This window comes from Rhinolophus sinicus, chromosome 5 (assembly GCF_057876585.1).
Source record: "Rhinolophus sinicus isolate RSI-liver-muscle chromosome 5, RSI-T2T, whole genome shotgun sequence".
Lineage (NCBI taxonomy): Eukaryota > Metazoa > Chordata > Mammalia > Chiroptera > Rhinolophidae > Rhinolophus > Rhinolophus sinicus.
In genome coordinates this window covers 40,621,366-40,635,121 of record NC_142505.1, presented here as the reverse complement: position 1 = coordinate 40,635,121, position 13,756 = coordinate 40,621,366, and the positions used below count along the sequence as shown (strand labels likewise).

General features: G+C 39.5%; 1 protein-coding gene across 4 annotated transcripts in view; it reads right to left on the bottom strand.

The window, feature by feature from the left end:
* NR2C2 (nuclear receptor subfamily 2 group C member 2) overlaps positions 1-13,756 on the bottom strand; it is an 87,763-nt gene that overhangs the window by 37,382 nt on the left and 36,625 nt on the right. For all 4 annotated transcript variants that reach the window (XR_002138647.3, XR_002138648.3, XM_019746954.3 and 1 more), the window contains one exon: positions 13,315-13,425. Coding sequence is in view for 2 of the 4 variants with exons in the window: in XM_019746954.3 (XP_019602513.1) it covers positions 13,315-13,425 (111 nt within the window). In the remaining 2 variants the exon portion in view is untranslated. The remainder of the gene's footprint in view (positions 1-13,314; positions 13,426-13,756) is intronic.

Genomic DNA, 13,756 nt, shown 5'->3' with positions numbered 1-13,756 from the left:
GTGCCATAGAGAAAACTAAAAGCAGGGTAAATGGACACAACATGACATGGGGAAGAAGCCAAGGGAAACACTTTAGGAAGAAAGACCTCTCTGAGGGAGTGACGATGAGCAAATACCTGAATGATGCAAGAGAGGAAGCCATGCAAAGATGTGACAAAGTGTGTTACCAGCTGAGGGCACAATAAGTGCACGACCAGAAAGAACAGCAGACTGGGGACAGAAGACACAAAAACAAATCCTTAGCTGATGGCTGGGCACAAACCCCAGTAAATCATCATTTCCAATTGAAGGATCAAAAGATCTTTAAGGCTGAAGAAGAACAGATTGAGAGAGAAGGAAAGGAAGCACGTTTCATTGTTGTAATCTGTGGCATACCCAGAGTCCCCTGAAACACGAAAACATGACACAAAAAACCTTGTAAAAAGAATTCTCTTTTAAAAAACTCTCCTACCCAATGATCAACTGAAAGACTGGTTGACAAACACTTCTCTCAGATGCCATAGATGGGACTCCTGCCTTAGGCAAGAGGTCAGCACAACGACTTTCAAAAAGCCCTTATCACACTGAGATCTGAGTCAAATGTCTGACTTCCTTTTCCCGTCTCCGATTCTTATTTCCTTCCTAAACTGTTTTCCCTGCTAAGAAACAAAATAGTTGTGTGAATTAGAGGGCTCTTCAATGACCAACTACAACCAAAGCAAGGCTAGTAAGTCCTTCAGCCTTGGTGTGTTCAGAAATAACACACACTGAGCCTGGGGACACACAGTAACTGGCGTGTCACTTCCTTTTATGTTATTCCCAGGTCCTCTTGGTTGAGGCAAGGCATGTATGGAGCCGGGGAGGAGCTGGAGGACTGGGTCTGGACAGGGACAGTTGCTCTTGGTGACTGTAAAACATACCCCAAAGCCCAGATTATTTTCTCCCCCGCCAAAGACCCCGCCATTGAACATGAGTTCAATGAATTATTTATAAAACATTAAAAAAATTTTTATCCTTCTCTCCCAAGATATTTGCATTTTCCAGTTAGATACTGCCTCCATGAAAAAACTAAACATGTAAGCAGAAAAAAAAAGAAAATTCCCCAAATACCCACTGGAATCCCCGGGGTGACCATGACGCAAACCAAGACCTTCCACAGCTGAACAGGAAACTCACACAGAGTCTAACACAAGAGCTTTGCCAACTGTTCAATATGGAAAACAGGTAGTCTCCCGTTGAATGAGACCAAGGAAACACCAAACTGAGAAAATGTATCTAGAGTCATTAACATTTAAGTCTCTTGTGGAGAAGTGGAAGTGAGGTGTTATGGGTTGAACTGTGTCTCCCAAAAGAGATGGTTAAGTCCTAACCCATGGTACCTGTGAATGTGACCTTATTTGGAAACAGGGCATTTGCAGATGTAATCAAGTTAGGATGAGGCCATATTGGATTAGGGTAGTAGGCCCTAAATCCAACGACTGGTGTCCTCATAAGGCCATGTGATGTCAGAGACAGATTCCCATAGGCCCTGTGATTTCCACTGCACAATTTTGCACAGTGTGGGAATTTTTAGGAATGCACATGTCACATTATAGCAGAGCTGACTGTATTCTACTTGCCCAAGGCTCTCTCTAGTTCTATCTCCAAAGGACCTCAATGTGACCTGACACACTGCCGTTCTCCTCCATGTTACCCACTCTCTGTTCCAGCTAGGTTGGGCTCACCGTTTCTGTTGTACAGAATAACCTGCAAATGGACCCCCTGAAGGTAAAAACCGGCCACTGGATAACTTGTTTCACTTCCAAAAGTTTAAAAATTTAAAAAACTGGATGCCAACATCTGAAAATAGAATTATTTCCCATAAATATCGGACCTACAGTTCTCTTGAAAAACTGGAAGCTCTGGCCATCCAGGGCCCAAGTTCCCCCATGTCAACAGCTGACTGGGTGTGACTGCCTCTTTAGATGGGACACAAGCTCTCTGGTTTGTCCCAATCCCCACCATGTCCACGTGATCCTGTAAATACCTGAGTTTGTGATCCTGAGATAGGGTTTTGCAGCTGGAGCTGCAGATGGAATGCCTGCTCTACTGCTTCCCAACTGTGTCAGCATGGAGCAGTTATACGACCCTTCTGAGCCTCTCTTTACACATTCATAAAAAAAAGATTATTAAGAAAGTGAAATGATACGATGTGTGTGAAAGTACTTGGTATACCGCCCAGAGCATAACAGGACCCTAATAAAAGTATTTCCTTTCTCTAAGCTCTCACATACTTCGCTCCTCACTTGGGAAGTCATGTCTTAGCTCTTTCAGCTTATCAAATCTTTCTAAGTGGGAAAATCAAGACTTTTTACTATAGCTCAATTAGTCTTTCAATCATTCCTCAAATACTTACAGAGGTCTACTCTGTGCCAGGTGCTTTGCTACATTACAGGCATTATGGAGATGGTTCCTGCTTTCATGAGGCTTTTAGTTTACTGGAAGTGACTGGCAAAAAACAAGTAAACAGACCAGCCAGTTAACAATTTCAGTTTATATGATATGTATTGTGAGGGAAAAGATCAGGTTGGGGTTAACAGAGAATAACACAAAACACTAACTTTAGAAAGAGGGTAAGGGAAGGCTCTGTGAGGAGGGGGCATTTAAAACAAGATTCAAGGCTGAGAAGAGAGACAGATAAGGGTTTAGGGAAAACTGTGTTCTAAGCAATAGGAAATGTTCTGGCATATGGAAAACCCTAAGAGAAAGCAACTCTTAGAACCGATCTCAGGACCATGACAATGAAGAGTAGCCCAAGGAGCCCAGACAGAGAGGTGGATTGGTCTTGCTGGGAGTAGGGATTTCATTTAAAGTAGTACCATCAGAGCCATTCAGGGGATTTCCCCTCCTAAAATCAGGTCTTCAAGTTTCTTACACTATTTTATATCTATCTTATACTATTATTAATAGATATGCACGAGTGCACACACACCACATACGTGTGTGTATAAATAAATATATCAAATTTGTCAGATAATTAAAGGTCAGGGTATATTACAGCATAAGGGGAAAATAGCAAAGATGATTAAATTAAAAATAAAAAACCAAAGGAAATCTATTTAAAAACACTTTTGAACCTATGCAAAAATATAAATGATTCCAGTCAAGATGGTGAAGTAGGTAAACTCTGTGCTCTCCGTCTCCCACGACCACATCAAAATTACAACTACAGAACAACCATCTTCGAGAATCACATGAAATCTAGCTGAGAAGAAGTCCTATAACTAAGGATATAGAGAAGAAGCCATGTCAAGATTGGTAGGAGGGGCAGAGACGTGGCATGGCCTGGTCCCACACCCACGAGATATTTAAAAATTGGGAGAGATATCTCAGCTGCAGAGCTCCCCCCTGAGGAGCGAGGGGTTGTAGCTTCCCAGCCCAAGATTCCAGGGCTGGAAAGAGAAGTTCCTATAACTTCTGGCTGTGAAAACCAGTGGACTATGGCTGAGTGAGGAAGAGGTCTGCTGGAGTCCCAGGTGATCCTTTTGAAGGGCATGTGCACAGACTTACTTGCTGATGGACTCACTCGCTCTGAGCTCCAGTGTGGGTGCAGCAGCTCGAAAGGCACCAGAGACATACAGGGAGGAACTGAGTTGTCTGACTTCAGAGTGAGGGCTGAAGGGACAGCTTTTTCCCAGATAGAAGTGCTGGCAGAAGCCATTGTTCCTTTGTTGAGTCCTTCCCTTACCCAGCCTGTAGGTGCACCCCGGCACCATATCTGAGTCTCCATCAATGTGGCCAACACAGTTCATTCACCCCACCCTGGTGATTCCCTGAAACCCGGCCCCACCCAACTTTTGGGTCCACCCAAGCTGCTTCCAGTGGGTTTTCCATACAAATGGCCTATCTTGGCGAATGCTGCGGACGTCCCTAAAATCTCTCAAACATTTCTGGCCTCTGTGTGTTCTGCACCTCTTGCTAAGCAGCCCCAAGCCTGGCACTAGCAGCAGCCAGCCTTAATTTTCAGCTTAGCTTCTCCCAGGCACCTCTAAGCCCAGCACAAGTGGCAACCACCTGCAGATCACTTTGTAGCTCATACCCAGTGGCCCTGGGTAGGGCACAGGCGGCAGCTGAAATTAGTCTGCACCAGAGCCCCTCCCTTGAGGCCGCAGAACCAAATACCTGATGGTCAACTTCAGACCCCACCAGAGCACCACCCCATCACCTCCACAAATGACACCTCCAAAGGGCAGACTCAGCAGGCACTAGGGCCCTTCTAACGTGAGTCCTGCTCCACAGAGTTGGCCCCTGCACAACAGTGCCTTCCCTGTAGTCACAGTCAGTCCTCATACTGACATGCAAACCCTCCCACTGGCGTGCAAACAGCAACCAGGTTCAACTACAACAGGAGGGCACACACAACCCACACAAGGGACATACCTGCAGCACCCAGCTCAGGTGACCAGGGCGACTGCACCACAGGACACCTACTACATAAGGCCACTCTACCAAGACCAGGAGACACCGCAGCATTACCTAATACACAGAAACAAACACAGGGAGGCATCCAAAATGAGGAGACAAATAAACATGTCCAATGAAAGAACAGACCAGAAGAACTAACCAACATGGAGACAAGCAATCTACCAGATGCAGAGTTTAAAACACTGCTTATAAGGATGCTCAATGATCTCAGTGAGAACTTCAACAAAGAGATAGGAAACATAAAAATGGAGATTAAAAAAATAAAGAACCAGTAAGAAATGAAGAACACATTAGAAGGAATCAATAGTAGATTAGATGAAACAGGATCAAATCAATAATTTGGAAGGCAGCAGAAAACATCCAATCCGAACAGCAAAAAGAAAAAATACAAAAAAAAAAAAAAAAAATGAGGATAGTTTAAGGGGCGTCTGGGACAAACAACATCAAGTGTACCAATGTTCACATCATAGGGGTACCAGGAGGAAAAGAGAGCAAGGAATTGAAAACCTATTGGAAGAAATAATGACAGAAAACTTCCTTAACCTGGTGAAGGAAATTGACATATACGTCCATGAAGAACAGAGAGTTCCAAATAAGATGAACCCAAAGAGGCCCACACCAAGACGCATCATAATTAAAATGCCAGAGGTTAAAGACAAAGATGGAATCTTAAAAGCAGCAAGAGAAAAGCAATTTCCTACAAGGGAGCTCCCATAAAATCGTCAGCTGATTTCTCAACAGAAACTTTGCAAACCAGAAGGAACTGGCACAAAATAGTCAAAGTGATGGAAAGCAAGGACCTACAATCAAGATTACTCTACCCAGCAAAGCTATCATTTAGAATTGAAAGACAGATAAAGAGCTTCCCAGACAAGAAAAAGATAAAGGAATTCACCACCACTAAACCAGTATTATTAAACCAGTATTACAAGAAAGTTAAAGGGATTTCTCTAAAAAGAAAAAGAGATAAAAAATATGAACAAAATGGTAATAACTACATTTATCAACAATTACTTTAAATGTAAATGGATTAAATGCTTCAATCAAAAGACATAAGGTGGCTGAATGTAAAAGAAAACAAGAGTCTCACATATGTTGCTTACAAGAGACTCACTTCATATTAAAAGTCACACACAGACTGAAAGTAGAGATGGAAAAAGATATTTCATGAAAATGGAAATGGAAAAAACAACAAAAAAAACCCCAAACAAAACTGGGGCAGCAATACTTATACCAGACAGAATAGACTTTAAAACAAAGGCTATAACAAGAAACAAAGAAGGACCCAGTAATTCCACTTAAAACCTAGAACACGAATTTGAAAAGTATAACATGTGGTTACAGCTAGAAGAGCTTCAAGACACAGACTCTCTGAGGAGGAATATCTAAGGAAGCCCCAGTCACTAGACAAAACCAAAGACACTAGAGGAATTTGAAATGTCTGGCATCTACAGCTATAGGAAAACATTAAATACAGCTCAACCCCTAGCCAGATTAATATAAATCCTCATACTAGAGGTTTCTTTACCTCAGTTCCTATTACCTACTACAGCTAATACTGTCTGGCATTCAACAGAAAATTTACAAGGCATGCCGAAAGGCAAGAAAAACACAATCTGAAGAGACAAAACAAGTATCAGAACCAGAATCAGACATGACATAAATGTTGGAATTATCAAAGAATTTAAAACAACCATGATTAATATGTTAAGGTCTCTAAAAGAAAAAGGACAACATGCAAGAACAGAAGAGAATGTAAGCAGAGATGGAAATTCTCAGAAAGTAGGAATGCTAGAAATAAAAAACTGTGACAGAAATGAAGAATGCCCTGATGGGCTCACCAGTACACTGGACACAACCAAGGAAAGAATCAGTGAGTTTGAAGATAGGTCAATAGAAACTTCCCTAAACTGAAATGCAAAAGGGAAAAAAAGAATGGGAACACCCTCCCCCCCAAAACAACAACAAAAAAAACACCCCAAACAGAATATCCAAGAAGTATGGGACAATTTCAAGGTATGACATATGCGTTATGGAAGCCCAGAAGAAGAATGAAAAACTATTTGAAGTAATAATGACTGAGAACTTTCCAAAATTAATGACAAATACCAAACCATAGATCTATGAAGCTTAGATAACATCAAGCAGAATACTGAAAAACTACATTTAGACATATACTGTTTGCCAGAGCAAATACAAATGAAAGACAAGAGGCTTAATTCTTCCTTTTGAAAATAAGGGAAGAGATTTCTACCCCCTCTCCCTTTCCTTTTAGAACTTGCTCTGTCCTTTTCATACATACACAAATCTCTGTAATGGTTAGGTAAGCCTCTTGCCAGTCTCAAAACACAGAAATGTTTTCTCAAGGACTTGGGACCCATCTTTTTGAAATGCAAGCTTCAGGAGATACAGCTCCCTTATTTCCCAGTTCTGTGAGAAAAAGAGCCTAACTAGATGGGCACCTTGCTCCCATTTGCAACTTACTTCCTGTGATAAAGAAGTAAGAAGTTTGTCCTCACGCCCCTGAATTAACAGAAGGTAAAATAAAATCTTGCTTTTATTCCTAATTTGTCTAAAAAATAATTGTTTAAGTTAATATTAGTACTAATGCACTGAATGTGAAATGAAGGACAGCAATGTCACAGTAAGGGGAGGGAGGAACAGGGAATACCCTGCTATAAGGTTCCTGCATTGTATGTGAAATAGAATAGTGTTGTCTGACGGTGGACTTAGATTAGTTTAAAATGGATATTGTAAACTCTAGGGCAACAACTAAAAACATTTGTAAAGAAATATATTTGATACACTAAGAAAAGATATAAAAGGGATCATATAAGTTACTCAGTCAAAACCAAAAGAAAAAGAAGCCTCTGGCAACAGATAGAAAAGTTACACACATGTTTGATATTAATCCAAATATATCCATAATCACTTTAAACGTGAAGGTCTACATACACTAATTAAAAGACAGAGACAGTCATTTAGATAAACAAAAAGAAAAAAAAGAAAAACCAACTATAAATTGTCTACAGGAAACTCTAGACATAGATTAAAAGAGAAAGATACCATGCTAACACTAATCAAAAGACAGCTGGAGTAACTATATTAATTTAAAGACAAAGTAGACTTTAGAACAAGGAAAATAACAGGAAGAATAAAGAGAGACATTACATGATGATAAATGGATCAATTTCCACCAAAGACAATAATCCTAAGTGTGTATGCACCTAACAACACAGTATCAAAATACGTGAGGCAAAAACTGACAGAACTCCCAAGGAGAAATAGAAAAATCAACTGTGACAGTTGGAGATGTCATTTCTCCCGTCAGCAACTGATGGATCAAGCAGGCAGGAAGCAGTAAGGATATAGTTGACCTGAACAGCATCATCAATCAACTCAATATAACTGACATTTATAAAATAATCCATCGAACAATAGCAGAATACACATTCTTCTCAAGCTTGCATGTAACATTCATTAAGACAGATCACATTCTGGGCCATAAAATACACCTAAAAAGAAAAACAAAGGAATCATAAAGTATGTTCTCACGTCGTAAGAGAATTACACTAGTAATCAATAATAGAAAGACAGCTACAAAAATCCCCAAATATTTAGAAATTAAACAACACACAATGACACATGGATCAAAGATAAAGTCTCAAGAAAAAATTAAAAATGTTTTGAACTAAATAGAGCTCACAACAGAGGTCTGGGCCATAGATACCATTTGGGAGTCACTAGCATAGAATAGCATTTAAAGCCTAGGGTTCTGCTAGAGAAAATACAGAGAAGACAAACTGGCCCCAAAGTGCAATCCTGAGGAATCCCTACGTTTAGCAGTCTGGCAGAGAAGGTGCAGGAAAGAACTACAGCCAATATCATACAAGTTAGCCCAGAATTATTTCCTGAAAGTTTTATGACTATGAATCCTTCTATAAAACCAATACTTAGCGATTGATCTGGGATATTTCAGAGCAGTGGTTCTGGAAAAGCCTACTATTTTAATATATGTATTTACCTTTGGATCATAAAGTACATTTAATGTAATAAGATAATCAAAATAAAATTAGACATAATTTTTTAAAAGCCTGTTGGTTGTAAAGTAAATGGGATAGGGGTACAGGAAAGGATGGGGAGAGAGTCCTTTCTTATTTATAATTACATAAAATTTGAGTTATTAGTTTGGATATTCAAAAACAGTAACAGAAATGCAAAATTTACACAGCAATGATATATCATTTCACCTCGAAAACTGAAAGATTAAAATGTACATACTGCACAATATATAGGTGAGTGTGTGGGGAAACAAGCACTCTCATATCAGGCTGGTAGTTGGCACAACCTCTTTGGAAGGCACTCTGGAAACTACTGTCAAAATTACACATGGACACACAGCTAATGTCATACTAAGTGAGAAGCTGAAAGCTTTTCCTCCAAGATCAGGAACAAGACCAGGATGCCCACTCTCCCCACTTTTATTCAACATAGTATTGGAAGTCCTAGTCAGTGCAATTAGGCAAGAGAGAGAAAGAAAGAAAAGGCATCCAATTTTAAAAGGAAAAAGTAAAACCGTCACAATTTGCAGATGACATTTTATATAGAAAACCTTAAAAACCTCATCAAAAACTGTTAGAATAAATGAATTCAGTAAAGTTGCAGGATACAAAATCAATATACAAAGGTCTGTTGTGTTTTTATACACTAATAATGAATTATCAGAAAGAGAAATTTAAAAAAATTCCCATTTACAATTGCATCTTTTGGATAAAATACCTAGGAATAAATTTAACCAGGGAGGTGAAAGACCTGTACACTGAAAATTGTAAGACATTAATAAAAAAAAAAAATCGAAGAAGACACAGATAAATGCTCATGGACTGGAAGAATTAATATTGTTAAAATGTCGAATACCATATGATCTCACTTATATATGGAATCTTAGAAACAAAACAAAACAAAAAAACAAGAGCTCATAAATAAACAGCACAGATTGGTGACTGCCAGAAGCAGGGGTGAGGGGGTGAGCGAAATGGGTGAAGGAGGTCAAAAGGTACAAACTTCCAGTTATAAAATAAATAAGTCCTGGGGATGTAATGTACAGCATGGTGACTAGTTAATACTGTATTGCACATTTGTACGTTGCTAAGAGAGATCTTAAAAGTTCTCATTGCAAGAATTAAAATGGTAATAACGTACGGTGATGAATGGTAACTAGACTTATTGTGATTATTTCACATACATACAAATTGCGAATCATTATGTTATACACCTGAAACTAACATATATTATATTTCAATTACAGCAGCTCCTCAAATAACATCATTTTTTGTTCAATGTTGTTTCCTCACAATGTTGATGAGACGCTGTAGGAACTTAACTCTTGTTAATATCAATTAGCGTTCTGGTAAAAATGGTTTCATTATAAGTCATTTCACTTAACAGCTGCAGAACCTACTGAGGACATTAAGTCAGGACGTACCATATACCTCAAACAAAAAAAAAATTACACATGGACACACCCTGTCCCCCAGCAAGCCTACTTAGAGGAACTGGTCCTACAGAAATACTCTCACGTATGCTAAATCAAGCAGGTAGATGTTATTCATTGCAGCATCCATGACATGGGACATCAAATCGCAACTCAAGAGAAAGGAAGCTCTGTGTATACACATGGAACCACCTCCGAAAGACAGTGCTAAGAAAAAAAGAGTAAGGTGCAGAAAGAGTGGGCAGAATGCTGACACGCATTTAAAAATATGCTGTATGTATTTATACATATGCTTGTAGGTGTATACGCAGATCACATATCTGAAAGAATAAGTAATACAGTAATGGTGGCTACCTCTTGGGAGACACTTAGGAAGGAGCAAGGGAGACTCATCTTTTACTCTGTACCCTGTTTGGTGTGATTTTGTTCCTATGTGCACCTATTACCCATTCAATACATACAAACAAACAGCTCCTACCCTGTTTCCCCGTATTATATTATTTATTATATTACACCTGGTATTATTATATTAATATTGTAATATATTATATTATAATTATATATTATACCTGGTGTTACAGTAAAATAAGACTGGGTCTTATATTAATTTTTGCTCCAAAAGATGCAGTAGAGCTGATGGTCCGGCTAGGTCTTATTTTTGGGGAAACATGGTACAAGTACCTGAGCAAGGTCACTAGAACATCAGAGTGAGAAAGGAAACATCAGATGGTTGTGGATGTGGAAAGGATGGAGAACAGATACTGGCAGCTCGAAGAAGGGATGTGTAGGAATGCAGAGCTGGCAGAAGGGAGAAGCAGGCAAGAATGGAGAAGGGGCTGCTATAGGAGCCCCGGTGATCTCCAGTGTGTCAGATTTGGCACAGGACATGTTCAAGTGTGTTTTTCTTTTAAACTACCATGTTTCCCCGAAAATAAGACCTAGCTGGACCATCAGCTCTAATGCATCTTTTGGAGCAAAAATTAATATGAGACTCAGTCTTATTTTAATATAAGACCCGGTCTTACATAACATTACATAATGTAATATAATATAGTATAGTATAGTATAGTATACTGTAATGTAATATAATATAATATAATATAATATAATATAATATAATATAATATAATCCCGGGTCTTATATTAATTGTTGCTCCAAAAGACGTATTAGAGCTGATGGTCCGGCTAGGTCATATTTTCGGGAAAAAATGGGTATCTTAATCTCTTTGAAAGCTGGATTAAAAAATAAAGTTTGAACCTAATTTTATGTAATCTGGGAAGCAATAAAGAACACAATTTGGAAACCATTGGCCTGGAAAGATGTGCATTATGAAGAAAACTTGTGAGATTTCCTGAGAAGCTGCTTTGTGCTTGGGTGGCTTAGATTAAGCCTCTTTCTCAGACAAGTGGGGCTCTCCTATGGCTCTTCTTAATCCCCCATCTCCTTCCCACAGCTCCCACTCTAGACTGCTGTATCCCCAAAAACAACAGCTCTCAACCCCAGCCATAAGGCTACCCCCCCACTCTGAGGACTGCTACCCTTGCCACTTGGCCCCGAAGCCCTTTTGCAGCTATTAGGATAACGGGACACTAATGAACATAAGTCTATGCTTCAGTTTAGCCTCTGTTGACCTGCATAACTAGATATGTTGGTTTTGCTGATTGCCACACCTTAATTATTATTATCATTATTAAAAACAGTAATATAAACCCCGGAATGGGAAAATATAGCTATAAAGGACTTAACTGGGACAACTGATGACATTTTAGAATATGGGCTGTGGGTTAGATAATGACATGCTAGATGTCATCAAAATGGCAGCGTGAGGTGAGCCTCTGTAAAGCTCCCCTAGAATTTACAACTAATCGAACAACAATAACTCCACAAAGGACTCCCTGCACAGCAGACAGGCAAGACAAAGAGGCCCACTACTGAATTCACCTAAAGTTGGGCGAATTGCACGAGTGGGGGAGGAGGGAAGGGAGATGTGAAGAAACGGAGCCGCGCGGGCACAGGACGCAGACCTAGTTCGGTGCTCCGAGCTCGCTACTTCCCGAAATTACTGCAGCTGCGGGAGAGAGAAGAACTAGGACTGCTAGGGCTCCGCTTATGGCCCACAGGGCTGAGGGGGCAGCATACAACACGGCTGAAACCACGCTCACGGCAGAGACCTCGGAGATAATGGCATGCTTCAATATTAAATTTCCTGATTTTTTTTTTTTTTTAGTATTAAGATCACTTATCACTTTATTAATTCACTAAGCATTTATTGACCCCTACTGTATCCTAAACATTATGGGGGGAACAGAGATACAATCATGAATAATAAATTTCCTGATTTTGATAACTGTATTGTGATTATGTAAGAGAATGTCATTGTTCTTAGGAAACACATACTGAAGCATTCAGGGCAAAGAGATGGGATGTCTCTGATTTATTCTTAAGTGATTTAGAAATATATACATACATAGACTCAGAATGTTACAGCAAACAATTAGTGAATCTGGGTAATGGGTATACAGGATTTCCATGTACTATTTTCTGTAAGTTTGAAATTATATTAAAAAAACACATTAAAAAATCATAACTCAGTTCCTAACATTTATTGATGTTTGCTTCCTATGAGATTACAGGAATTATCTCATTTAATCCTTTTAAAACCCTATAAAATAGGTACAATTTTTATTGCTCTTTTACAGCTATACATACAGGTTATGAAATCTTTCCCCAGGGTCACATAGCTGAGTGGAGACAAGATCTGACCCCTAAGTCTGTTCCATTCAGAGCCAAAGTTTAAATGTTGCCTGGCCCGTCATCCTGATTACACAATCTTTCCCTCCCAACCTTATCATAGAAGGCACTATTTGGATTCTAAGCATTGTTATTCATTCAAACACCATAGCATTTATCCTCTTCCCCGGCCGGACTCAGAGCATGGGAGAGGCATCTAGAGTCAGGCTTAGAAATGAAAACTTCATCAAAGCTATGAGCACCAGCATCAAGAACCAATAAATTATCCTACAATCTTAATTTTCCTTAAAAACAAAAGAAACCTTGAAATACAGTCAGTTCAGTTTCTCTTTTCCAGGGTTAAAAAAGTTATAAAATGGGGCACTGGATTTGACTTCAAGTGGGGGCCCGTACTCTTAACTACTAGGACATACGGCCTCTCAATTTGGAAGCACATAAGTAACAAAATGGTACTTCATCCCAATAGTTGGAAACAGCAGTGTAGACTTTTATATTAAAAGTTAGTTCAATAAATGTAAACTTTTTCTTCTTTTCCTTTTTAAAGAATAAAGTTGTGCTGTACTTAATGCCCAAGAAGCACAACCCTTTAGTGAAACTCTTAGGCAGGTGGGGCTGGTGCAGGTACCTGAATGCGCTGAGGTGAGGCTACCGCAGAGTCGGTGGAGATTATCTGGATGCGTGGGGAGGGGCTGGTCATCCCTGGAGATTCCGGCCGAGAGGTCTGTGTACGTGGTACCTGTGGGTGAAAAGTGGGCTGGATCACAAGGGGCTCAGAAAGATGCCCAGTGCTAAACTGGTGTAGTTCTAGAGTGTGGACCCAGGATGATAAAGGAATCAAAGAGATATTGATCCAGGATGGCACAAAGCATATATAATCATAAAATAGCTCTTTCTAATGTTGAAAATGCAAGGAAAAAACAAAAAACAAAGAAATTGTCAGGTCTGTTCTGCACAACTTCAATAAAATAAAAGCTACCAAAGAATGTGATGAATTTTTTCACTGTCTCCAAGCTGTAAAACACTCCTTTAAGAGCAGAGTTTCCAGAAAGAATGCTCTAACAGCACTA